Source organism: Dermacentor andersoni, chromosome 11 (genome assembly GCF_023375885.2).
Source record: "Dermacentor andersoni chromosome 11, qqDerAnde1_hic_scaffold, whole genome shotgun sequence".
Lineage (NCBI taxonomy): Eukaryota > Metazoa > Arthropoda > Arachnida > Ixodida > Ixodidae > Dermacentor > Dermacentor andersoni.
The window spans coordinates 111128783-111155902 of record NC_092824.1 but is presented as its reverse complement, the minus strand read 5'-3'; the positions used below and the strand labels follow the sequence as shown (position 1 = coordinate 111155902).

Sequence of the window (27120 nt, the reverse complement as noted above, 5' to 3'; positions counted from 1 at the left end):
CTTGCCAACATACTTGTCGCTTTCAACCTCTAAATTTTATTCGTTGCAGTTGTTTCAGTTACATTTTAGGTTCTCTCAACTCTTGTCTTAAGCCACGCTGCAGATCCTGTGGAAGTAATCGGCTGACTCTCAGCTCAAGCGTACGTAAATCCACAAGTTCGGTCAATCGATTAAAATGTTCCTATAATTCTGGTTAAAAACTTTTATCGCTGCCCGCATTTTCATTCCTTCGCGCGTATGTGGCGCGCTGCTGGCTCTTCACGCGAAGACCGGTGCATTTTACGCGAAAATTTTTTGTACCGGTGAATGCAAAGCCGGCAGACCCACGCTATATTCATAGTGCGCTAAGCTTTCACCAACCTATTGTGCAATTTGACCAACCTATTGTTCCTAATGTGCAACTGCAGCGCGATGTGTATAGCATGCTGTAAATAAATAGTGGAGGCGCTTTTGGGGACATCGCGATGCACTGAGCACACAGTGCTCAATTATGCATGGTGCTTGGCGGAACGGTCCCGGGCATTTTTATTCCCTTTTTATTTTTTCGAGAAAGAGCCTTGCATGAAGTAAATGTCCAAGGACGCCCAGCGACCACCGGCGTTGAGTCTGCGGGCCGTAAAACGTTCTCACATCTTGATTGCGCTCGTCATCGCCAAGAATTAATTCCCCTCCCCCCCCCCCCCCCCACCCTTCTGACGTTGGTCCACGTTGGGCCCGTGCAGCGGAAGACCAGGGGCTTGCATAGTCGCTTCTCGTATATGGCTGAGTAGGCGTATGTTTGCCGAAGGCTACATGACTGGTGCACGGCTGCCTTCGGCAGCGGCAGCCCGTCTCTCGTCTAGTACCGTGCAGCATTACGGAAACGTTGCCTGGCGCCAGCGAATGCGCGAAGCTGCGCCTCGCATGTGGAGGAGGTGTTTGATTGGACGATGCATAGGCCGCCCCGTTCCGTTGAAAGACGTAGCGCGGTCACACGAGACCGGAGTGAGAACGATATTGTTCGTTGTTTTGCTGTGTAGGCCCGCTTTAGTACGTCCATGCAAAAACGTTCTAGTGTACCGGAACAGTCTCGCGTTGCATTGATGTCTAAATATAGGCTAGCCAATTCCTGCGCGCAACAGAACGCCAAAGCTATCGCTGCGTTTTGTCTGCGTCTCGGGTGTCGCAGTAATACGGTATGTCGAAACGTATATGCCCCCGTCTAGAACTCTGTATTGTCCCTCTCGTGTATTATGGTTGGCGTACTTGTTTGCCTCTCGAAGCGGCGGGACTGTAGTGTCTCTAAGAAAAGAGTTCCGCCTCCATTCCAAACAGTGCGCAGTGAAGGTTTTGCCGACGTGAAACAAGCACAACCGACGTTGGACAAGTACCACCACCCAACCCCAAATGACCTTAAACGACGTCAGCACGTGTGCGGATGTGCAGCATACATCCTAATTTTCCTAGGCCCTCCGCCAAGCACAAGTGTACCCGCCGTGGTTGCTCAGTGGCTATGGTGTTGGACTGCTGAGCACGAGGTCGCGGGATCGAATCCCGGCCACGGCGGCCGCATTTCGATGGGGGCGAAATGCGAAAACACCCGTGTACTTAGATTTAGGTGCACGTTAAAGAACCCCAGGTGGTCGAAATTTCCGGAGTCCTCCACTACGGCGTGCCTCATAATCAGAAAGTGGTTTTGGCACGTTAAAACCCATAATTAAAAAAAAAAAGCACAAGTGCCTCATTGAAGTAAGTGAATATTTAAAAGTAAATTATGTCAGAAAATACGCAAAGTACGACTTACACACCAGCTGCAGACAGGAGAGTTTAGGATTGTAATACGAATATGTAAGAAAACGTAATTTTACGCGGAAACTGAGACAAAGCCCTTTTCCAGCTGCTGTTTGTGTCTGAGTGACCTCCGCTAGGTGGCGGTACTGTATTTTGGTCAGTGTTTGCCTTAATGCCGATTACGGCCGCAGCACAGGTTGTGCGACAAATCCAGTGTACACACGTTCGTCACGCGCGCGCGCATGTTGGCGCAAGTGCCGCATACATCCTCATACGTGTGGGGCCTCCGCCTATCGCAACTTCGTTATTTCATTAATTGAATTTCTCGGAAGTAAAATGCTTCAGACACAAGCTGCAGATATGATAGAATCGGATTGTAATTCGATTTTACAAGAAAACAGTTATATTATGCGGGAACTCAAAAAATAAATACAAAGCCGCTTTTCTAGCGGCCATTTGAAGTTCGAGTGGCCCCAGCCGCTAGGCGGCGGTACTGTTTTTTGGGTGAGCACGACACGAAAAATTCCGACCAACTAGAGGCTAACAGCTTCGCTGTTAAAAAAAAAAAAAAAAATTCCTTGCACGGTTTCATGCAAAGCATTTAGGAGGCGGGTTGAGGGATTAGAAAGTTACTTGACGCTGGCTCGGTAACGTCCGTGTGTTGCACGGTTTTCCAGGCGCAAAGCATCGGAGCGCGTCTGCGGAGGCCACACATGCGTGCAGAAGTGCCCCCGGACGTCCTTCGTGCACTCGTGGGTCCTTTATGGACGGCGCTTTTTTTTATGTCCCCGTTTTATTTTTCCTCTTTCCGGTCTGTCGCCGCGGGGACCGCCTTTTGTTCTCTTTCATGCCGCACCAGAAATAAGTGCCAACCGCTCTCGGGAGGTCCCCGTTATCTGGCGAATCTGTGGCTTCGCTGCCCGCGTCGCCGTTCAGTGCCGCGTTTATTGACGCGTGTTGAGGGATCCCAATCTTGGGGCACGCGCGCGCTCACTTATTATATATATATATATATATATATATTGAGTCGAACTGCTTTCGCTGTGCTGTTTCGATTCGACCCGAGTACGCGAGGAATGTAGGCGCGCTCCGTGCTCCGTAACTGGTATTTGTAATTTGCATGGTACCATTAACCGGTATGGTGGCGTGCACACGTGAATTCCCGCATATACTGCCAGCTGCTCGCTCAAGTGCGTACTCGTACGCCTAATCAAACTGCAAATGCTGCTCAAGTGTACCTGAGAACTGCTGAAAGTCGAGCAAGTCGGTATCCGGATTGGTGGTATGGGGAACCAGCGCTGGATAGGCGGCGCGTCGAAGAGTGCATTGCACGCCGCCCTGGCGACGAAACGCGGCATATTCCTGCCGCTCGACCAGACGACACGTCCGCGGCCGTTTCATAGTTCGCACATCTGGTTCGCATGTTTCCGTTTTCGCGCCGCTTCAAGTGGACAGTTTTTGTAAAGAAGCTATCGCCATGAAGTGAAGAAATGACGAAAGAAGCTTAAGCTTTGTTTTTCAGTGTGTCGCGGCGAGCACGTGCGTTTATTTAACTGTTGCGCCGTGTGCCGTTCCCATGCTTGTGTGGCAGCCTGCCTCGCAAATCTAGTAGCTACGGCGCCGGTCTTGCTGCGCTATGGTTACGGAAGTATTGGTTGGCCTGAAGACATTCCATACTTCTCTGGCTAGACATAAGAAATTCTGATGTTACTTCACCACAGCAGTCAACGGAGAAGAAAGCTTTGTCGCATCAGCTGACTCGGGCAAGCAAAGGTTTGAGTGCTCCGCTGCTTGATCCGTAACAACCCTGGCTACATTTACCGGATGCATCTCAGGGCCGAGTCCTCATCCGCATTTTAAAAAACACATAGGCGGCTTAGTCGCGCGTGCGCCGGCAGTATGAGTACACAACTCGTATTACAAGGCAGCTTCCCTGCCACATAATTCTTGGCAATGAATGGAAACTATTTACCTGTCGTATCGTTCGCTTGGTGTGGTGGCATTGGAAGGAGCTTGGCGGTGGTATTGTGAAGGAAAAATGGTTGGTACACATGCCGGATGGTGCATGCTATTGCTCATTTTGCTTCCGACGAAATGCCGACTGCAGATTCTGCTGTTTGGTACTGGCTGCCACGACTGTCCGTCTTCATTATCCAATAAACCAAGCACACACGCGAAATTCAATTTAGAAACCAGCCCGACACCGCTTGACAAGGCGACAAGACGAACTTACTCCGCTCGCCTGACTGCTTGGATCCAACGCCGCCTCCGTTCTCGTTCGTAGGGTTTAGATGGAAAGACGCAGGATACATCCTCCCTCATTCCGACGTAGTTGTGACACTTGTATACGCAACAGTACCGTCGGCGTCCTTTTGTTTTCCTTCGACTTTCAGCGCACGCAACGCCGCTACCAGCAGCAATTTTCGTCCGCGGGAGCGGCTGCATTGTGCGCGTTCTGACCGCCAGGGTGGCGCTGCAGGCGTTGTGAAAACTCCAGCGCTGGTTCCCCATACGGGAAGGCAGGCGTGCAAATACGGACAACCTGCCTTTCCATATCGAGTTTGCAGTTATCCGCAAATTTAAACGCGAACGGGAAATAACTTATCAGAACGCGTGTTGCAGGATGCAGTGCAACGAGTTATCGCTATGTAGCCGGTTTCTAAGCGTGGTGTGCTCCCAAGTGTGTACGTTTGGAATCTGAATCAGCGGGATCTGAATTATGCCACTGTTACGAATGCAGGTCAAACCGGAAGCAGAACACAATGCATTGGAGCATAGTTTCGAAATTGTTCGCGCTTGAATTTATGCTTATAGTACCTATCTTCTCATCTGACTTAAACTCTGTGCTAAGATATTAGTGTAATTGATAGGCGTTCGGGACCACGAAGGACTAAATTGAGGAGAGAGCGAAACAGTTGCGAGATAGACCGTTTGTGGTTACTCCCAGAAGACGCGGCGCGGCGCCTGTATACATGCAACTTAACGCCTACTTTTCAGCGTCGCACTAAAGTGAACGTTCAACCTAATGAAAAATTGTGTCGCTTTCGATACTGTCCCGTCCCAAGCGTGCCGCTGCGACTATAGATTATCACTCGCAATTCCATTTTTTAAAACTACATTTAGTTCTGTCCAACTTTCAGTAAAACACGCCTGTCGTAATTTTCGAGTGCGAAAGGTACTAAAGTGTTCCCGTCAGCGTCTCTCGTTATACCTGCGAACAACGGCGTGAAAAATAAATGGTGAACGCCAAGTAGACTCCCTAATGGCATTAGTTTCAGAGCTTCTGTCATAAGTGCAAATTTCATTTGACACGATGATGACGACAGCTGTCCTTTGAAAATAAATTAATGATAACTTAACAGTAGACCTGCATATGCGACCTGAAACTTCATTTACTAATATTTCATTGTAATGATCCCTGATCTACAGTTATTGTGGTCTGCCTGGGTTGTCATTCACAACAGATCATTTGAAGCCAAGAAAAAACGGCGCCGATCGTATAGAGCGGGTGACACAGGGTCGATCTGATGCTATTCGCGGAACAGCATGTTCTTATCCCTCCGCTCTAAGCATGGCGCGAACTCTCGCACCAACAGCAGTATGAAATGAAGTGCAATGTGCATGCAAGCTACGGCGTCGACAGTACGTATTGCCCGACCGAATGAGTTGGTGCGAACGTACTGGATAGCCGGTTATGTTAAGGCGAATGACATAAAGTTCGCCCCTCTTCTGCGCACCTCTTGAACGGCATTAAAATTAGAGGCGTAAGCTATTTACAGTGTAATTTTGTCTGTAGGGGGCCGAAGCAGTCATGGGATGAGGCTGCATGACAGCGTTACCATTTGAACTCGAAGCACTATACGTAGCGATACTTTTAACGACGCTTTATGTACCTTTCTTTGGCCAAACTTAACCTTAGCGCAAAAAAAAAAAAAAAAAGGAATGAGAAACTACAGATCGAATCATCTGTGTGGCACGGGGTGTACATTTTATTAGACTTGCTCTTTACCCTGGAGCAAGTTTGCCCACGGGTCAAAATAACTTCGTGGTAGTGGCACCCCAGGCCTTTCTGAAGGCCTTACTGGTAGATGCGCCTCCCCACGTTCGAAGACAGCGCCACCTTCCGTCTCGGTCCGCTCGGCCGAACCCGCGTGCGCGCAAGGAAAGCGCAGTGCGACGGCGATTTTCGTCGTTGCGCGGCCGGCGTGGCGGTGCCGGCGCGGCCACGTTAGCGTGACGCGACCCTTCTTCGGCGTGTGTGCGCGCGTCCGAGGCGAGAAGGAAAGAGTAGACGGGCGCCTCGTTCGGCCGCGCACCGCAGCGAAGCCGCGCGGTGTTTCTTTACCTTTCTCGGGCGTTTCTCTCAGCCGTGGTGAGAGAGAGCGTGTAACAAAAGGGGGCAGGCGCACCTGTCGGCCCATTTAGCGCGAAGAATGCCCGACGGCGAGCCTCTCTCTCTCTCTCGCGGCGAACAACGACCGCCGTTGGGTGGGTTCGTCGCCTCTTTGAAGCCTGCGGTGTGGCCTTGCCAAGGGCCGGACCTATACACGGCGGAGGAGGCCGACTCGGCATTGGCGGCTCGAAGTATTTTAGAAGACCTGTTAATCGGGTCGAAACGAGCGTACCCAGCAGTTTAGCGTGCCATGGATGCTCATCTGTCAAAGTTGACAAAGGCGACCGAAATGCGAGGCAGTGGCACCTCCTCCCTATTCCTAACGCACATTTTGTATACTGAATGTGGAATCATTTAAAATCGCAACGCTCCTATATCGGTCTGTATTTCGGCATTTATTTCTGAAAAAAAAAAAAATGAAAAAGAACGTGGTGGCAGTTTGACGTGTCAAATTTTCAGTTGTGGAACAGGTGCGCCCTTCTGCGCCAAAACGGCATTTTAGCGGAAAATTGCGTCGAGCCTGCGCCAAAACATGCACGAAAGGGAAACCCTTCTTCCGTCGATGCTTCGCAGCTAGCAAAACTGAAATCTAAACCAACAGCACGCTATCATAGAAGGAAGCAGAGGTCTGTCCATAGTTGCTCACTCTTCCGGTTGACGATCATTTGCGCATTGTTCTCACGGACGTACAATGTAGTACCGCTGTACCGTCTTGCTGGCACTTCATTTTGGTATTCATCGAACCCGCGTGGTACCGCGGAGCTTATAGCGGGGCTTTGCAACAGAGCCGCTGCGATCAGAATCGCACATGGTGCATAGTTAAGAATGGTATTAGCGAATGAGGTACACGGCGAGAGGCGCCACTTCGATGGGTGTCGCCATGTTCCTTGACTCAACTTTTGCGTCGAGTTTGTGTCACTGCGCTATTTCGCTGAAATAGCGTCGTTGACGCAAACGCAGAACCGTACTTGCGTCTCGCGCATGCGCAGTGGCACTGAAGCTGTTCTCTTCTTTAAACATGTGCGGCCCCTATTCGAAAGCTCGCTAATGTGCATGGCATAAGTAAATTGCATGCTGTCATGTTCAGTGCAGTTTCGCTTGCACGACTGGTCTTGCGGTGAGTCCTTGCTCACAAGCCGTGACTCGCACTGTGCTCCATCCTGGGTTAATAAACATGCGTTTGTTGATGATCTGTGGTGGCATCTCTGTGCGCTATCGACGAACCTGGCCGTAGCGCCCTTTGTGCGTCGCGGTGTGGAGGATCGTTACGTCCTTTCCTGACCGCGTTTGCAGGGTAAGCCTCGCGCAAACCCGTCTCCGCAACATATCGACTATGTCAGCTAACCTTTGCATGGCATATATAAGCACACGTGCGTTGAACCTTGCGCCAAAAGTGCTTGCTGCTGCTGCGCCAAATCGACTTTTTGCCGGCGCCATGACTTGCGCCGGAAAGTGAAATGGCTGTTCCGCCACTGAGCTTTGCAAGCGTTCTAGAAATCGTACCGCTGCTCACCGCAAGCTCTGAGCCCACAATTAGCTGCTAAAGTATTATACATTAAAATGGCAGTCCTGCACAAAGCCCTGCACGATGCAAACAGCGCTTAGAGCAAAATGTAATTGTTCCTTATAATTGGAAACTTGCTTTTCCGGGTCAGGAAAAAAAAAAAGAATATATTGAGCACTTCTAACGGACCTTAGTACACGTCGGCTGTATTTAAGGCATAATACACAAAATTAAGCTCACACGAAAACGTATTGAAAAAATTAGCTCCTAAGCTTGTACGCTAAAAAAAGAAAAAAAAATATCAGACAGATATGCATTGCCGCAGTACAGCCGTCGCTCAGCGGGATGTGCCCTCTCAGAGGGTCCCATTCACTTCAAAATTGCCGCTGGACTGGCAGCTCGAGGCACTGCGTGTATTCGCGGGCTTCTTTCGGGCTCGGAAAAAATTTTCATGTAGGACGTATCGAGCAACAAAGCTGTATCGGGAGTTTTTCGTGTCACTCTACAATTTCCTCGTCGAGTTTTCATCGAATTATAATATTTGAGAAGTTGATTAATTAAGACTAATTATCTGATTAGGCGGAATGAAAAAATAATTTGAGCATCTCCAAGCGACGGCAAACATCACCTTTGTTCTTTCTAGCTACGTGGCATATCACATATTTTAAAACTCTGACTAAAGTTATCTGGGACACCCTGGTAATGGATGCCCTTGGTTTGCTGTTTTCTGCTGGGCGCTCTGCGTCGCTTGCGATGACGCCAGGGGAATATTCCGGAGAGAGTCTCCACGAGACTTTCTTCCGCACCTTGGTTTGTTCGCTCTGAACTGAAGCAATATCCTTTTGTCGTACGGCGAATCGGTTGCTGTCGTCTTCCTACTGCTTTTCTTTTTTGTTCAACCTGCAGCCTCGCGCACATGGGTCATCGTCCATTGTTTCTTCGTTCCTGCCTATGTTACCTGCCCAGCTGCCCGCCTTCCTGGCGTCTTATTTCCCCTCGGTTCGCTTTCTCCAGCATCGTCCGCGTTATCGCTTTCTCAGGCCCGGCACTTTAGACGAACGCGCAGCACTTCCGTCCGATGACGATGATTTGTGTGACCTTCGAACTGCAGAAGCAGCGTTCTCGAAAACTCGTTTCCAATTTCGTTATGCATAAGAGCCGCGCGTTGCAAATACGTGTGACGTAAGAGAATCTATTTTCGGCGGGCAACTAAATCCACGGTAACCTTTTAGATGGCAACCGAAGGACTCGATTTAGCGAATTACCCTTTAGTCCTGAAACCAAAGAAAATTTTGGGCGTAAATTCGGTGGATTCATTCATTCAAAGAACATTAAAAGGAACGCAGTTAAGGAGAGAACGCACCACGACTGCAATATAAACTCGCAACCTGGGCATTACAGACGTCATAAGTACGTCACTCCACTTTCCGGAAGTTCTTTTTTCGAAACCTGGTGTTCAAACCTGTGCTGAAACCTGTGTTCAGAAAATAGTTCACCAGGAAAAGTATATTAAATGCGAGAGGCGGCGGTCGCGCGTCACCGCCCGTATTCTGGCTGTCTTCGTGTGCTTGCATCGCGACGCTGAAGACGTGCCCTTGGCCGCACAGGGCCGGTTCGCGTGGGACGTGTCAAGCAGTTCGATATACGCTGAAGCGTGAGCGTTTTACGGTGCTGCGATTTCGGCATTTTGCGCCGTCGCCTCGCGGTGGCACGTCGACGCGTCGCATGTCCCGTTTTGACGTTGCACACCGAGGGCATGCGCGGAGCTCCTTTCCGAACGATTAGCGTCGCTTTTGGACATCGCGGTTTTCAAGGCGTTTTACGAGACAAGCGTCGCGCAAGACAGGTGACGCGTCGTCGGCGGAACGCACGAGAAACGCTTGCGTAGCACCCTCGAAGGCGTGACGTACTCTTCTTTTTTTTTTTTTCCCACACCTGCGGTGAATCTCACTCGGGTATTTTTTTTTCTTCGAAGAAACGCGTTCGCGGCCGCGCGTGATAAAGCTCGCAACGCGGTCACGCGCCCTCCCTGATCTAACGCCACGGGCGTGTTGGATCGCAGCGCTGCTGGCGCGAGACAGCCGACTGTTGCGAATGTCGTGCGTTGCATGTGTGCACGGCGACCTCGGCGGAAGGGAGCAACCGCCGGAAGTTGAGGCTCCCGCGGCGTCGACCTTAGCGTAAAAGAAAATGCGGAAATGAAAACGAAAGGTACCTGTTTGGTGGAACGATGATATATATAATACATATGGCAGGGGGCCTTGTTTTGGTTCTGATGGAGCGCGCGAGGAGCGATACTCCCGCCTGAATGTTCTCTGCGTCATTACGTTTGAACAGACAATTCGAGTGCGATTCCTGAAAGAGGAACACGCATTAAACGTTATGTATTGCGTTTGTGGACAAAGCGCTTGTCACTTCGAAGCGTGTCATACGCTTTCCAAAATCGCATCAAGTGTGAAGTTTGTCACGCACCTTCTCAATATCTAAATTCCTTGCTTTTATTTCTTTTTCCTTTTGTAAGTGCAATCGAATGCACAGCGTCGCGTTTCCGCGGCATGCATCTCCTATCAAGCTACAGTACTTCGCAAGTAGCGAGAGCTGGGCGAGTTGGAAGATGTTAATAATCTGCATGTGAGCGCGATTAGACAATCTCGCAGTACTTCCTACAGTAACGATAATCTACACAGAAGTTGTCTGCAAGACGGTCTGCAAGATATATAGGTCATGGAAGTATACTGCCAATCTGCACCTTTTCGCACCTTGTTTTAGCGCTCGTCAGTCGTTGACTATGTCCCTGTCAATCTCGCTCTGCGTGTCATAGTTGCGTATGAGAAGAGGTTTATTGGCGGCTCCTAATGCAAAGGCACAGCGACCGGGAACGGCGAGGCAGCCCGAAGCACTGTCCAAAAAGGACGCCAGCAATCAACAGCGCGAGCCGAAACAGAGTCGCGCGTTGGCGATGCGGCTGTGATTCGTGATTGACCATTGGGATAAAGGCGGCCAATTGTGATTTTTTTTTTTTTTTTTCGGAAGGGGAGTAGGCGGTTATCGTGCGGACGACCAAGTTCCAATCAACTGCAATGCTTTGACGAAAAGCACTTGTCGAATCTCTGCTGCGTCTAAGCGTTTGCTGTCTGGTGAATGACGGTACCGGATAACCGGTGGACCATTAGATTTACAGAATGGGTGCGAAGGGAAGCGCTGTCGAGGCCGGCAAAAGACTATAGGTGAGATGATGAAATTAGGAAATTTGCGGGCGCAAGTTGGAATCAGTTGGTGCACGCAGCACAGGGGTAATTCGTCCTGCAAAAGACAAAAATAGGCTGCTGCTGCTGATGATGATAAACGACAGAAATAGCTCGACGGAACTTCGCATCGATGGCGGCAACGCAGGGTTTGCTAGCGTTGCACGCCGTCTGTGTTGTGGTTTCGGTTCAGGTTTTGTTTTTCCTCGGCGCGGCCCCTTCGCGCGCCCAGTTATGGCGCGTTGCCCTGAGGGGGTGAGGAGGCGAAGCTCCAACCCGTTTGTAGTGTTTGTATTCGGCGCTTCCTCCTCGCCGCGCAGTTTTCAGCGTTCGATAGAGTGCAGTGTCGTGGAAGTTGGAAGCACGCACTCTGCCTATATCGGGAGCGCAGCAAGCGTGGTTCCTCCGTGACACCTCCCCACCGTGATGACGCCGTCGTCTGTTTCGCAGTGGCGCAGAGACAGTGGAGAAACACCTAATCAGTTTCACCTGGTTAAGGATTAAACCTTTCGCTTAAGTCGATCTAACGCACAGGAAAGTCCTAGCGAGAAATTATACATTGTCATAGAAAGAACTCGTTTCATTCGAATGCGAAAGCGTGCCGTTCCGGTTAATTCAACACCCACCGGCGCCCCACGTGCGCGATTCAGTTACTATAAGCTTGAAAGCACAATAAATTCAGCAGACCGCTTTTTCTAGGCGTAAACCTTATTGTCTTTCAGTGCCTGAGGCTCCTTGCGCCTGTGAAGGGATCCGTTCCCGCTTGTGCAGTGTAATGTCACGCCCACGTAGCACGGCTGTCGCACGACCATTACACGGCAGTATCCATGTGGGGGTCAAATTCACCAGGATATAGTTTTTCTGATGTTGAAAAAAAAATTTAATTTCGTGCCATTTTGCCGCCGTTTGTTGACTCGACCTTTCGGATAACTCGACCAAGGCTCGCGGTCCCGCGAGGGTCGAATTAATGCGCGCCGCGAGTCAACGTGTAAGTAAAACATGGCGGGCGTTTCTTACGCGCCTATACTAAAAGCCCGCGTACGTGCTTTTGAAACTTCGCACTCTTTTCTTCGGCGCACTATTATTCTCCTCTGCCCCCTCCCCCGATCCTTCTCCCCGGTATGTCACGCAGCGCTGCACAGTATTTGACGAATCTGCCCGGGCTTTACGAGCTGCTGGCCGCACGTCCGGTCTGACGGGTTCTCGGCGCCACGCGAGTGTATACCGCGGTGCGATGCGATGCGCGCCAGCGGGGGCTCCAGTGTTTATAACACCGCGCCGAGCAGCGGCTCGCTTGCCCAACAGTCGAGCGAGCGAGCGGAGGAAGTGATTTGCATTTTGGTTTCCTTCTTGCTCCCGCGCCGCCGCGTTCTTCCCTGCCTTCCCCGCGGTCTGGGTCTTGCCACAGCCTTGCCCCGAGCTTATTCGATGCGTGTATTATAAACGCCAGTGCCTCGGATGCTTCCTGCCTGCGACGCGTGGTTGTTTGCATCGCAAAGCCGTGCCGGGCTTGCCGGCCACCCCTTCGTGTTTAGCGATTTCCCGCCCTACAGGTTCGCCGCTTTCCTATGGCGCCCTGTCGGTTACTGGAAACACGACTCGCGCTCGCTGAAGGTAGTGCTTGGTCTGGGGATGGGGCGGCTCCCCCTCCATTCTTAGAGCGATTTGCCCTCCCGCCCCCCACCCCCCCCTCGGCAGGTGAACTGTATAGTACTACGGCACCCATCCCATTCGACAAGAGATGGAGGTGATTTTGATACTAGTGATGTCTTCTGCGGCGCAGTTCCGATTCTCGATTAATGTTTTGAATCACCCCTAATCGGTTGATGTCGCATGAGCAAAAACAGAAAAGCAGGTAGGTATTCTCATACGGCTGCATGCATTTCCCCCGAGGCACTGCACATGACGGTCGCCACCACTGAGATTCTTGGCACATCGTATTGTTTTCTGAGCCACCTTGGTTTCACCTTCGTTTCTTTAGGTTACCAGTTAATTTTCATTCGTTTCGTTGTGCATTGTTGTGTTATACCAAAGATACATGCATTTCGTCCACTTTTGTGGTTAAGTAGGTGTGAAGCCATCAAATAGTGTATTTCAGCGAACACTTTCAAAAAATTTTTGGAAGTTGTCTGTGGCAGATAGCACAATTCTAGATAGTGATTCTAGATAGTTATGATTCTAGAAGAGGAGATTTTAGGTTATAGGTAGCACAGGCGGACGTTTGCACAAATATTGGTATGCATAATCGACTACTTAACATAAATGCACCAATGAATTTTTAACTTATTACCTTATGGCACATATCGTAATATAAGAATTCAGTGAGTGAGACTGCAAGGCACATCAACTTGGAAAAAAAATTGTGTGGATGACACCATTTACGAGACATGCGCAGTCAAACTAGCGGTAAAAATGCGCTGTCGTTCCACCTACTTTAACAAAATGTCGCTTTGTGCATTGAAGCACAAAAGTAACTGGAACGCCAATGAATTTCTCCGCAACGTTCGAGAATTAATATATCGAAACAGGTGTCATCCTGAGAACTCGTTCCAAGTGTATACGCCTTGCGAGCTCCCCGACTAGAATTTGTAAATTGCAATGTGTGCCGTAATTGCTAAATTTTTGATAATCAGTCGATTGTGCACTTAATTATTTTGTGCAAATGTCCGCCTCTCCGAGTAGACCAGCTCATGGACTAGAACTCTGCTAGCTGCCACTGACAATTTTCGAAAAAAACCTTGAGTGTTTGCTGAAACATCCGGTATATTGTTGTCGTGCCTCAGGTTGCGCCAATGAAACAAGGCATCTAATGTAGGGTGTTGCAGCTAGACTTGTTTTCTTTGAGTTCACATATCTTAACCTCTTACCTTCCGAATTACTTTTGAAAAAAACATTTCCAGAAGCCAATTTCCCAAGTGCTCGAAGAAGGACTTTACAATTTCTTAAATTTTAAATGAAATGATCCGAAATACAATGGTCCAAGCAGTTCGCAAACACATTTTTGCTTGGCGCGTGAATTACGTAGGGTGCCCTAGCCGGGGTGTCGGAACGAAATGTTTTTCGTTCTGCTTTTAGTTTCGTTCCACTGAAAAATGTTACATTCTGGTTCTGTTCCCGAACGAGAAAAAAAAATAAGCTAGCGGTTCATAACGGTTTTGGTTCACATATACAATTTTCGAAGCAATTGTAACAATAAAAATTGGAGGACGCTTAAGCTTCGCCTTCAAGAGTGGAACGCGGTAGCGTTATCGCACCCCGTTCGCACCGCCTACTCAAACGCGCTACGCCAGCCAAACGTCGCGATCGGCAGAGATAGCCGGGCCCCGACGCGCCATGAAGGCGGACGCGGTCATGGGGCGAGTGGCGCGCCACGTGTCAGGGCAGCGCCGTACATTGCGAGGAGGGGCTCTTCTGTGTTTGCCGCAAGATGGCTCTGCGTGTGCGCAGAGCGCAGAAGAAATTTAGCGGAAACGTACTTCGCTACTCGTGAAACTGCGACTTCTGTAAGTTACATGGTCATAATTACCGATATACACCGCAGTATACCTTTCTACGGCACGTTTCTAAGGCAACACCGCATTCACTAGAGGTTTTGTCCCGTTTTGAAGGAATGAACTTGTGGCTGAGTGGTAGCGTCTCCGTCTCGCACTCCGGACACCCTGGTTCGATTACCACCAGCCCATCTTGCCAGATGTTTTTTATTTATGAAGTGCCTTCTGGGATTTATCGCTCACGGCCAACGCCGCTGACGCCGACACCGACGCCGACGACACCGGCTTTTCTGCGACACGAGCTCCTTAACGCTGTCGCGTTAAAAACGCAGTATTTATATTTCTCAATGAGTGAATTATGACCTGCGATCATGCTCAGTGCCACGATTGAAGGCACTTACAAGATCTCGGAAGCAGTATGTCATCGTGTGTACTCGCCGAAATGCGAGACCGCCGTTCTGATAAAACGAACTTAAGTGAACGATCAAACTTCGGTAACAAAACGTTGTACCCGCAGAAAACGAAACTATAAGCTCTTCAGCGCGCAGGCCCCGGGTATTGCTATAATGCCGATCTGCCTGAGATAATGCCTGAGATACGCGCTAATGCGGAACCCTAAGATAAGAGATAAGGCTGGTGTTGCCTAACTTCGGTTGTTTCGGGTTCCCGTTGTTCCCTTAGAACCAACGACCAGTAAAAAATGTTTCACTCCGAAACAAAATAACGTGTCGTTTACGTTTTCGTACCGGCTGAAATTAACGTTTTTTGTTTGTTTGTTTTCCTGTGTTTTCGTTTTGGTTCCGTTCCGACACACTGGCCCCAGTTAACGTTAACTAAGCTGTGAAAGGCTGGAGACCCACACTGTAGGTGGTATTATAGTCAGATCTTGCACCGCGTTTTTATTATTTGACCTGTTTCAATGCGGAATACTATGTTTCAGCGCCTGAATATATACAGGGTGTCTCCCACGTAACTTCAGCCAAACATCAATATATGCAAATTCCACGTAGCTTGACAGAACCAAGGTAATGCTGTTTGCCTTCGCTGGAGATTCTCATATCTTTTTTTTTCATTCCGCCTAATTAAATAATCAGTCCCAAATAATTAATCAACTTCTCAAATATTGTAATTAGATTAAAATTGTCGATGAGATCATTGTAGAGCGACATGAAAAACTCCCGATAGAGCTGTCTGTTGCTCGATACATGTTACATAAGTGTTTTTCCGAGCGTGAAAGTAGCCCGCAAATGCACGCAAAATTGCCCCGCGACTGGCCGCTCGAGGCACTTTGCGTTTATTTGCGGGCTTCGTTCGTGCTCGGAAAACACGCCTTTGTGTAGCGCGTATCGAGCAACAGAAAGCTGTCTTGCGAGTTCTTTCATGTTGCTCTACAATTTTCTCATTGACACTTTTCATCTAATTACAATATTTAAGAAGTTGATTAAGGCTAATGCTATCATTAGGCCGAATGAAAAAAAATAACCGAGTATCTTCAAGCGACGGCAAACATTACCTTGGTGCTTTCCAGTTACGTGGCATCTGCATATTTTTAATGTTTGGTTCAAGTTACGTGGGATACACCCTATATATGAACTGTGTGCGAGTGGGCGCGCCATATTGGTCGATAGCCCTATGAGGGCCTCCCGTGAACTTCGCCTTGGCTGACTGCGAGCTTCGCATGCAGTCGACGTAGAGTGGGAAGTATTCACCGTCCGCGACGGTGAAACGGCGACATCTTAATTGTTGTGTTCGGCGTTTCTATGAGGCTGGAGATAGGGCAGGTGTTGGCGCATGCTATATTTGTCTGTACACATTTACACACGGAACGAGATGTGAACAACCAACCAGGCACATTGTAGTAAGCTTGGATAAGCCGAAAATCTGCACCAAGAAGCATCCGCGGGTCGGTCATTACGCAACGAGCCAGAGTTCGTGTGTACGACGTTCCGTTGTCGGGCGACGAGACTTACAAATTCGAGGTCGACCTCGTTGTAGTTCGATGTGGGTACCGTTATATACCGGGTGTTTCAGCGAACACTTTCAAACATTTTTTTTTTTTTTTGTTAGATTGCCTGTTGCAGATAGCGCAATTCTAGTCATGGGCTGGTCCACACGAAAAGGCGGGCATGCACAAAAATTTTCAAGTTGAAGGATTCGAAAAAGAAAATTGCAGCATGAGATTCATGAGACGTCCTTCAATAAACGAGAAGAACGGGAGTTAACCGAGGGACCCGCTTTTTATTAATCATATCATAAAAAGCCAACAATGACACCAAGGAAAACATAGTGGAAATTACATATACTTACTAATTCAATGAGAGAACAGATCAATTAATTAAAATGAAAGTGGATGAAAAAGAAAACTTGCCGCAGGTGGGGAACGATTCCACATCTTCGCATTACGCGTGCGATGCTCTACCAATTGAGCTACAGCGGCGCCTTTTCTCATCTACTTTCTTGGGTATTTGTTTTTTACTACCAGAACTAACCCTGGTAGTATTAGCCAGCGCCACCACTAACAAACATTGGCGGCAGATGTGGAACATCCTTTTCTGCCACCACCACTATATCTCCTTTTATAGTGAGACAATTCTCCGAATAGTTAGGAAAGTGTATCAGAGCTCCGTTAAATTGCGTAATCAAAAGAATACTGACGAGCGGCTCGGCAACGGAAAGTCCCGTCTCCAGCAGCACCGCTCGCAGAACGGAAAGCTGGAAGGAGCCAATTGGCCGGTTTAACGGCCGTCTTGTCCCTCTCGTTCGTGCATTGTTTTTCGTGTTTCGTCCAGTTTATATCTATTAAGGAATCAGTGGAAACGACGACGGAAGCGGTGTAACGTCACTGTGGTTGTCGTCCGGTCGCTGTGCCCTTTGTCGCGCTGATGTGTGACTTAGTGTGAGCCAACTGGCTTATATTAGCTCGGATTACACCAATCTAGCCCCGCCATAGACCTCGTCACACAACCGTGTTTCGTTCGTGGGAACCCGCACAGCCAAGCAGCGCCTACTGAAGCAGGGTGCCTTAAGTGCACAACTATAAAGAAAGTGTAATAAAAAAAACTAAAAGCAGGAACGTCGTTGATTCGTATGCAGTCTTCCTTCGTCGGCGGTTCCATTAAATCCGCGCCCTCTGAAGTAACATCCTTCCTGCTCTTGAGCGAGCCAGCTTTCGTGTAGTCCCCCGTAAAACTGTGCAGCATACGTGGAAGCCAGACGGAGCGTAACGCAATCGGACAATCCAGTACGCCAGTGCACTAAGCGTTCTTTTCTGCAGTGTTTTCAATGCGTATCGGCGGAAATATCGTATCGGCCATTGGAAATATTAACGCCACAAGCTGCTTGTGACGCTCACAAACTGCCTTGTTACAAGCATTCTGGTCAATCCTCGTATGATCGGGGTGGTCAGAATACATCGCAACTATGTACTAAAGCCCCTCCATACACGTGCAGGGGCTTTACTATGTACCAAGCTCTGTTCAATCTGCGCAATCAGGCCCCTGTCGCATGTTTCTGGTGCCTTCATAATCTCATGACCTTCGGTTTGAACGCAACTTTTTACCCTCACGGCAGTCACGCCTTTCACGATTTTTATGTAATAGTTCGCATAATTTCCAAAAATGCGTAGGAACCCTTGATGACGTTACGTTATTTGCGAGGAGAGATCGAGTGCTTCCCCCCTAGTTGTATTAGCCTTCTAGTTTACTTAAGTTGCTAGCAACCTAGCAAGATATTCGACGAACGCTTACTAAGCTGTTCAGCTTGTGCTTCCATAATAGTAAAAACGTATTAGATTTTTTATTATTTTGAGGACGCTGTAACTCGGTGCCCTCAAATTTAAATACATGCGAAATGCTGGCAACCACTGAACCAACCTGTACGTGTCATTCCGTGTCCGTTCAGGAGCATATGCTTATTCAGCAGTTTCAGCAAGTAATTTGACAATTTATAAATAAATAAATCATGAAAACGTGAAGCGCCATCTTCTAGCAAATCTGTAAATCAGCTCCCTGAACAGATATGGCATCTGTGAGAGCGTCTAGCTGACGTCGACAAATTGAGTGCATTCAGTTAAAAAAACTCGCCTGTGAGCGAAGTAATTATTCAGAGTTATCTTTACCATCCCAGTAAATGCAGTCGAAGTTGCAATACTTCTCTTTATTGTGGTATTAGAGGCGACAACGTAGTAACTTCGATTTGCCGATTTTTTTTTTTCGATTTACGAACAAACAGCATTGACCTTTAAAAAACTATGCTCTCTACAAAAAGTCACCAGAATTCTTTCTTAGGAGAAATTCGAATCTGTTCTGCGTTCTCCTCGGCGGTTCCTTAGGCGCGCTCTGCCCGCAGCTTCACGTGTGCTGCACGGTATTGCGGAGACAAACGAAGGCCCGCGTCGTGGATGTTACGCAGTCTAGTCGCGGCTGAATGCTGATGCGTTCTGCCCCGGGCACCTTTCTTTTTTGTTGCTTCCATTAATTCTTTCTGGCGCATATAATTTTGCGCGATTTATGTCCATTTCGCCGTAAAACCGCGTCCCTTCAGTTCCCAGCTCGGTGGATTCTACTCTTGGCGTCGCACCTCTGCTAGCTGTTCGCCGATGCGTACAGCTTTATTCCTAGCGTTGTGCCCCGAAAGCTTTCTGGAAATTAAACGCGAAAACGCCCCCAGAACAACCGGCTTGATTAGAGGCGTCGCAGTTGACTTAATTTGAAGCCCGCTCCGATTAGGCTTAGAGCCTTGACCTGAAAAGTCGTGTGCTGCATTTGCGTTTTATATAGAACTCTTGTCACCGCATTTATTTTATTATACAATCATCGTGACGCCCCTGACGGTTACAGAAAGTGCTATTGTGAAACCGTTACTCACGGCAAACCGTAACATTGGGTACCTTATAAACCGTAGAATGCAATTTATACATATCTAAGGTTGGAAGAATGTTTCTTTTTTTTTTTTTCATTAGCAGGGACGCTGTAAATAGGAATATAAAGCTAACCTAGATTCGTAATTACACTCTTGAAATACGAATAAATTAGTTTTACCATGCACGGATCTTTGGTAAGTGAGGAGATACGCAGGAACAAACTTTGCCGTTCCCGCGCTTAAATTCTCGTGACGTCACGGATTTTCACGGAGCCGTTAAAGTCCGTAGTTTTTTTCGAAGTACTAGTACGTATGCCAACCACGGCCGCTCGAATGAATGCGTTGTCAAGGGAGTTCAAGTTGGCGCCAAATTCAAGAAAGGAAACTGGCTTTTACTATTTCGGCAAGTAATCAACCTTCTCCCGCCTCATAAAGATGAAGCGGTCTTGTAGGAATACGTTATCTGGTTTAGCGTCGCCCTTTAGTGTACCTTTAAACGGCTTTCCGATCGCTTATGCATTCGCGAACCGTTGGGCGCGGCTAATCGTGCGCGTCATGATCGCACGCGAATCGAGTACTCGCGCGCGCGTACACTGGTGCGTACTTGCTTGTTTGAAGCTCGCATGCCCCCCCCCCCCTCCTTGCTCCTCGCGTCTAATTCTGATCGCTTGCCGATCTCTCCGCTCGCATCGGCAGCGTCGGGACCGCGAATCTTGCGATCGTGAGAAACCGCGCGCACGCTTCTGGCGCACGCATTTCGTTATATGCAAGCTCGTTCCGTGAAGTTCCTCGATCCGTGGCCACGCGGACCTCAAAGGCTCGGGTCAGGCACGTTCGGCGCCTAGCCTAGCCCGGCGCGCCCCACTCCCATGTCGGCTTCTTTTCTCGTCTTCATTTCTTCGATCGAGCTTGCTTGTTCTGCGAGCTGAGCGAGGGCGGGGTTCTGCGGCGCGTAATCCCCGCACCTGCGGCATCAGCCTTGTTTGCTCTTCGACTTTCCTGCTGGCTTCTTGCGGGGGAGGCGTCCACTTCGTGGCTTGAGATGGACGCGCTCCCAGCTGCTGTCCTGCTTTGCCTTGCACTTGACGTGGCAGTTGTCTTGACGCACGGGCGCGTCTGAAGGGGTTTCGAGAAACCGGGCGTCAGGAACGTTACGTAGAAGTACTCGTTGCAGAGAATGGGACTGGAGGATCCTTGCAGCCTTGTACTCTGGTGCTTGCAGATTTGAATTGCGTGTACTTCGCGAGCAGCATCTGTCAAATCGACATAGTGGGCTTACACAATCCATGGTTCACCTTAACCCGGTGATGCCCTAACAGTTCCACACCTAGGAAAATTGGAATGTGTTCGCCATTATTTCTGACCGTGGAGAAGACATTTGTACAAAAAAAACAAGGAAATGTTATTTGCATTAAGACTCGGTTACTATAATAAGTGGTGATTGGTTTGCTGAAATATACAAGTGAAATTCACTTGTATTTCTATGAAACTCTCATGAAATTCACTCAAAAGCACTCCTATATGCAATGTGTCATGTTCTCTAATCTTAAGTGAGTATTTCAAGTTGTCCAACTTGGCTTAGCAAAAATTATGTTGGACTTTAGAGGGTTAATGAACAATCACATGCACAAAGGGCATTGCAGTATGATTCACAAAGTATTGGGCTAACTCACATTACATGTCCAGTGGTGTAACCTCTAATCATTAGGTTGTCAACATGGGCACACCGGGAATCTTGCATAGAACATAATTCGTTCTGGCATGCTCATGTGCAAACTTGTGGTAGAGGTTTGTTGGGGATAAAGCCGAAATGAGCTGTTGTCCTGTCTTCACATCTTATGTTTAATATGTATAGCTAAAATCCTGTTGACTTAAGCGAGATCTACAGTAAGGTAACTGCGTGGATTCTCACAGAATCTGCTGCAAACAACTTTACAAACTCTTGGCTGGTTCAGCTTTTACAGCTTTTGTGGTTTCTTTCTTGCACCCAAGATCGTGTTGAGGCCACATATCATAAATGTTAGTTCCTGTGACAAAAGCAGTTCAGCTTTCACAGCAGTACTTGTTTCAACTCGCTGTAAAAACATCAATTTCTGCTGTTTGTTATGTAGCAATCCATTGTAAGACAAGGATGTTTTCTGATATGGCACCCTGTAGTGTGCTCTCAAATTTACGCCTGCATATGTTCAGAGATCTTTTGCTTGCCAGTTTCGTTGCGACTTTTGTAAAAGTTAGGGCTGATGAGTGCTTCCTCTTGTCTTTCCAGGGTGCGACCATTGATCTCCCGGGAAGTGATAGACATGTGTCATGCCTGCACCAGTGTCACCGCCGGCGAGCCTCAAATCTGGGTGGGCAAAGAAAAGGCGTTCACCTTTGACCACGTCTTTGACTGCCCCTCGGAGCAAGAGACAGTGTACAACTCTTGTGTCCGCCAACTTATTGATGGGTGAGATAGTTTCTAGTGCATCTTTTAGAGCACTGTAAGGGGCTTGCAATGTGTAAGCAAAGCTCTACACTTTTTATAATGGCTTTGTGATAGCTCCTGCTGCTTAAGATTATATAGTCTATGTCAAGGCCCCTGTTTTGCAGTGTACAAGCATTTCCATGCCTTGATAAACTGTATTTAGCAGTAGAAGTATTGCTATAGCGAGCATACCGTGCTCCTCCTTGCATGTGCCCAATAAGGTTGGGCACTACAGCTGAACCTGCTAGTATAATGGCTGATCGTTGAGTCCGTTTAGGAGTTACATTGCAATATGCACAAAAACTTTGAAAATTATGCAGCTACAGGTTTCATTTATTCCTAATATGTACCCCATTTTGGGCTGTTTAAGATGTTTCTCAATTTTGTGAGCATGTTCATGAAATGACCATTTTTACGTACTGCTATCTTATGCATATACAAATTAACTAGTAACTTGTATTCCTTGTTATGGTTACAAAGTTCTTGTGTTAATGGCTCGCAATTGCAGCACTTCACTTTTCTGTAAAAACTTTCCCAGTTGCAGTGAGTGACTGGTGCACTTAAATAATTAAACAAAGGCTATTTGCTTTCATGTGCTGATCAAGCAGTAGTACCTATGCATTTCACATACTGCTTATCCATGCTTTACCATGTCCATCTGTAGCTTTCAGTGTATGCCTATGTGATTTCCAATTCATCTTCACTGGCAGTAGAGGTACTAGTAGTGAATAGAGGTAGTAGGTTCAAACTTGCATAGGAGCCATGGGACAGTAAAATCCTGAAGCCAGTCATTAACAAAGTGGCAAGGAATCTTGAAGCTTGGGCAGACACGTTTACCTGCACCCAGTGGATTTAAACCACAGAGTTTTAGATGGCTCCACAAGTTAGTTCTCCTGCACGGGGTTAATGTGCGCTATCCTCACCCCATAATTACCCCTTCAATACAAATTACAAAAAGATGCATATCTATCAGTCATCATGGGGCATGCGAGTTTTTATGCTGGCACACATTGCACCAGTTGGTCTTTCGTGGCAGTCTTCAAGTAACTTTCTTGCTGTGACCTAAGAATTCTCAGGTAACAGCTAATCGGCACCATCCTGGTAGTCAATTTCTTTTTAATATAAAATATGGCAGAATTCAAGGAAGTTGTATTTTGTAAATGAATTCCATTAGTCAAATTGTGTTAAATATCAAATTGCATGCTGCATTGAAATTAGAGGTGTTTTTATTGGATTCAGTATAAATGGGTTTGGTTATAATAACATATTCATATTTATGTGGATTCAGCTGTGTGGTAATCATGTATTCACTTGAATTTGAAAATTAAAATTAAAATTTGGTTGACAGGTTTTGCAGATGTGGACCAAGCAATCAAGGTTTTGAATTATTTGCTACGAAGTGTGCCTTGTTAAGTTGTCCTGAATGATGTAACAAAACTTGCAAAGTGTTCCTTACCTCTGTGCTTCACGAGTCTTCTTTTACCCATTACCTTTCAGGTGCTTCGAAGGATACAATGCCACAGTACTTGCCTACGGCCAGGTAACCAATTCTGTTTCCCACGTCTTGTTTTTTTCCCTTTGCACCCTATTTTTCCAGTCTCACACATAATTTCACACATAATTTTTTTAGACCCATAACTTTGTGGCCTTTGCACTGAGACTGTGTACATGTGGCAGTGTAGCTGTTGGGAGAACTCAGCATCTGGAAATGTCAGCACCCTTCCACTCTGTGAAGGATGACCAGCGAAGCTGTGTATGTGGGCCCCTTGATGGCAAACTGCACCTCTGCTGTGGGTCGGCCCAGCATTGCATTATCTTTGGGATCGGCCCACATATGGGGAGTGCTTAACACCTGTGTAACCTCCGCTACAGGTCGGCCTGGCATTGCACTATCTTCGGGATTTCTTCCTACACACAGACATAAAGTGGGGAAGGTATCCCTTAACAGCTTTGCTGTAAAACTCCTAACTCAAAACTAAAACTGGCAAGAAAATTTTTTGTTGGCTGTAGGTGAAAAAGATGTTCCAAAAGCCAGGGGAACTTGTACTTCAACAATCATCACTGGCTTTACTCAACAAAAACATAGCATTTTGCCGCCTATGCGGGTGGGTCTATACAGAAATTGCAACAAATGGGTGAATATATCCTATTTATATACAATACTGCCATAAACATCCAGCAAGGGGGCACAATTTGAATTGCATGCATATCGATTGCAACAGATAAACTATGATTCCACAAATTCTCTTGGGCCCTGAGGTAAAGTTTCGTCAGTGGCAGGTGCAATTTGGGGCAACAGTATTGTGTAGCTCGTCATGTGGTCAAGCTTGGGCCATTGTGTTTAATGACAAAACTCGGAAGCATCATTTGAATGTCATATGCCTTTAAAAAATTAAGGGGAGTCCTAGAGTGTCATAGACAAAGAGCTTTCAGACATAACACCCCCTTTGGCCTCCATCAGTGCTGTCCTCTTTTATGTAATAGCATGAATGGTTGCTTTGCCACATCATGGACTGTCATTGCTGGATCTCCTTATGCAGACTGGATCTGGCAAGACTTACACAATGGGCACTGGTTATGACCTGCACGTAAATCCTCACGAGCAGGGAATTATACCACGAGCCGTGCAACACCTCTTCGATGGCATCACTGCTCGCCAGCAAGAAGCACGAGACCAAGGAAACCCTCCTCCAGACTTCAAGGTCAATGTGCAGTTTATGGAGGTGAGCATTTTTATTCATAACGGGCAGTTGCAGTAGAATACAGCCAACTAGCCCGTAGAAATTTGTGGCTGTTCGAACAGCAATAAGTGCACCCACCATGGTATCTCGGTTGCTGTGGCATCACACTGCTGAGTTCGAGGATGCGGTTTCGATCTTACCGGCGGCAGCCACATTTTGATGAGAATGAAATGCATAAGTGCTCCTGTACTTAGAGTTACGTGCACATTAAAAACCCTCAGGTATAGCATATGCTGCTGTGCATATCTCAGCCAAGTTTTACAATCGTGTGCAGCACATGGAGCTCACAAGCACAGCACAAAGTCTCCTTTATTTCATATGATCTCTTTTCAACAGAAGCCTGCTTTTCACTTTTCAATATAGCAGATCCCCATATCCAGCTGCCATTGGCCAATAGCCGACATCAATCAAGAAGAGCGTTTGGACCAGTGCGCTTCTTCCTACTGTTACTGTGTATATTTATTGACGAGGTTTCATAAACGGGCTGAAGTAAGCATAAATGTGCTTTCAAACTTTAGTAATAATTACGTACTTCCTGAAGAAGTTGACTATTGTCTGCTCACGCTCGGCAGTGGCTGCCCATGTTGGAATTAAACTTTGGCCACCTTGTTTATCGGTGGCGTAGCCATCGAGTCTCTGCAATTTTGACTAATTCTGAATGTTCAACTAGCCTCGAACCACGTGAAACTTAAGGTCTGACTACACGCATGCTTGCCTGTGCCGGACTGGAGCATAGGAGCATGAGCACGCACACAAGCCCTGTTGTGCACAAAGCAAACACTGTGCCAACACACTACAGTTACATGTACCTGTGGTCTGCTACATGGCATAGATACAGCAGCTGCCACGGGGTGCCGCAACGAGTCTGCGGGCTGAGCACACTGTGGCTCGCTGAGGACAACCGCATCCAGCTTAGGTTTGACACATTGTAGGCACCAAAATCTGAAGTATTAGTCAAATTTGAACTGCATGCTAATGTTCAGTAGGCAAAGCATTGTGGGCACGTCTTGCTCCGTTGTAGCCTTCCAAGTGCAAGGCATTATAGGAGTGGAAGCACCGTGAAGGGGTTGTTTGATTGCCAATAACTCTGCTTCTGCAGAGTTATTTTTGCGGCCCAGTATTCCTGAAATAGCCTATTTTAACTTCATATCCATTTCTTGACTTCAGTACAAGTGGTTCAGGGCCCCTTTAAAACCTCACAATTTAGTCTTTCTTGTCAGCTTTGTCATCATAGTTGCTGTCAAGCAGAAACGTGCTTCTTTTAATAGCTAGGCTGGCTTGCTTACTTATGAGCATGTTAAATCTGCATTGCTTTTTCTTGGGCATCTTTGTTTTTGTAGCTTTACAATGAGGAGATCTTTGACCTCTTGGGCCCTGGCAAAGGCACGCACGATCCGGTAAGTGACACTTTAGTGTAGTATCCATAAATTCAAGCACGTTGTGTTGAAGATCTAATTGTTTCACTTATTTATCATTACTGCTCCATCAGGGTAGGAATTCCGTAAAGATTCACGAAGACTCAAAGGGAGAGATCTACACAGTTGGTGTGACGGTGAAGGCTGTACAGAATGCAGAACAGGTGAGCAATTCTTGTTGTTCTCTACCTTGTGTCACTACTAGGTGTATGTTTGGTGTTTGCTGCTTTTGTGGCATTTCATTTCAAACATAGGATCTCGAAACATGTTTTCTAAAAGGGCACCAAAAGGAAAATATTAAGTCGAAGTGGATCGATAGATTATTAGTCCAGAAGTCCGTCATTGTTTTCTGTCTGCCAGTATACGATATTGTTGCATAGACAGCTTACACCTAAGGTCCCACTGCTGCTGCTAAATTTGAGCCACCTGCGCCGAAATGGGTGAATTGACATAATGTCCATGTGACCTCCCTCTGCCGCTCTTTGTGAATCAGCCAGTGCTGACATCACATAAGTACCATAGTCCACAACAGATGGCACCAAACTGATTTTTCATTCTTGCTGTTTTCTCTCTTGCAAAAGCTCTGCTCTTGCTGTGAATTGCAAATCCATAATTAAAGAATCCTAATCTTCTAACCTTGCTTTTTTCTTTAGATCCGCTGTGGTGGGAAAGAGAATTTGGTGTTGTGCTGTGAATCTCAAGGTCGCAGGATAAAAAAATCCAGGCCGCGGTGGCCGTATTTTGTTGTGGGCAAAATGTATACTCCTGTATACCGTGAATTGGGTGCTTGTTAAAGAACCCCAGGGTGGTCAAAATTAATCTAAGGTCCCCCTCTACAGTATGCCTCATAATATCGTGGTTTTGGCGCGTAAAACCCCAGAACCTTTAATATATTTGATTTAGTGTCCATTTATACTGTTGCACATATATAAAAGAAGCTTGCAATGAGTGCACTTCTGTCTAGCTTTAGTGAAATATAAAAATTGTTATGTTCACCAGTGACCTGGCCATGCGACAGCTTTGGGGCTCTAATGCCAGCTGCGTTGTTGTCTGTTCTTTGGCAATTCGATACTGACCACAGGGCCACACAGCTTGCTGCAAAAGGCCGTAGAGGCATGGCAGTGGCAACGTTTCATTGCCTGTGAAACTGCTCTCATACAAGACTGAAAGAACTGTTGCTGGAAAAGGATTGTGTGAAATGCCAGACACATTCCATACAATTCTTCAGAAGAATCAG

The 27120-nt window shown here is 47.4% G+C and overlaps 1 protein-coding gene across 3 annotated transcripts in view; it reads left to right on the top strand.

The window, feature by feature from the left end:
• Window positions 1-27120, top strand: part of Klp31E (kinesin-like protein 31E) — a 117148-nt gene that overhangs the window by 21597 nt on the left and 68431 nt on the right. For all 3 annotated transcript variants that reach the window (XM_050186345.3, XM_050186344.3, XM_050186343.3), the window contains exons 2-6: window positions 21530-21709; window positions 23225-23267; window positions 24268-24450; window positions 25809-25865; window positions 25958-26047. In XM_050186345.3, coding sequence (XP_050042302.1) covers window positions 21530-21709; window positions 23225-23267; window positions 24268-24450; window positions 25809-25865; window positions 25958-26047 — 553 coding nt within the window. The remainder of the gene's footprint in view (window positions 1-21529; window positions 21710-23224; window positions 23268-24267; window positions 24451-25808; window positions 25866-25957; window positions 26048-27120) is intronic.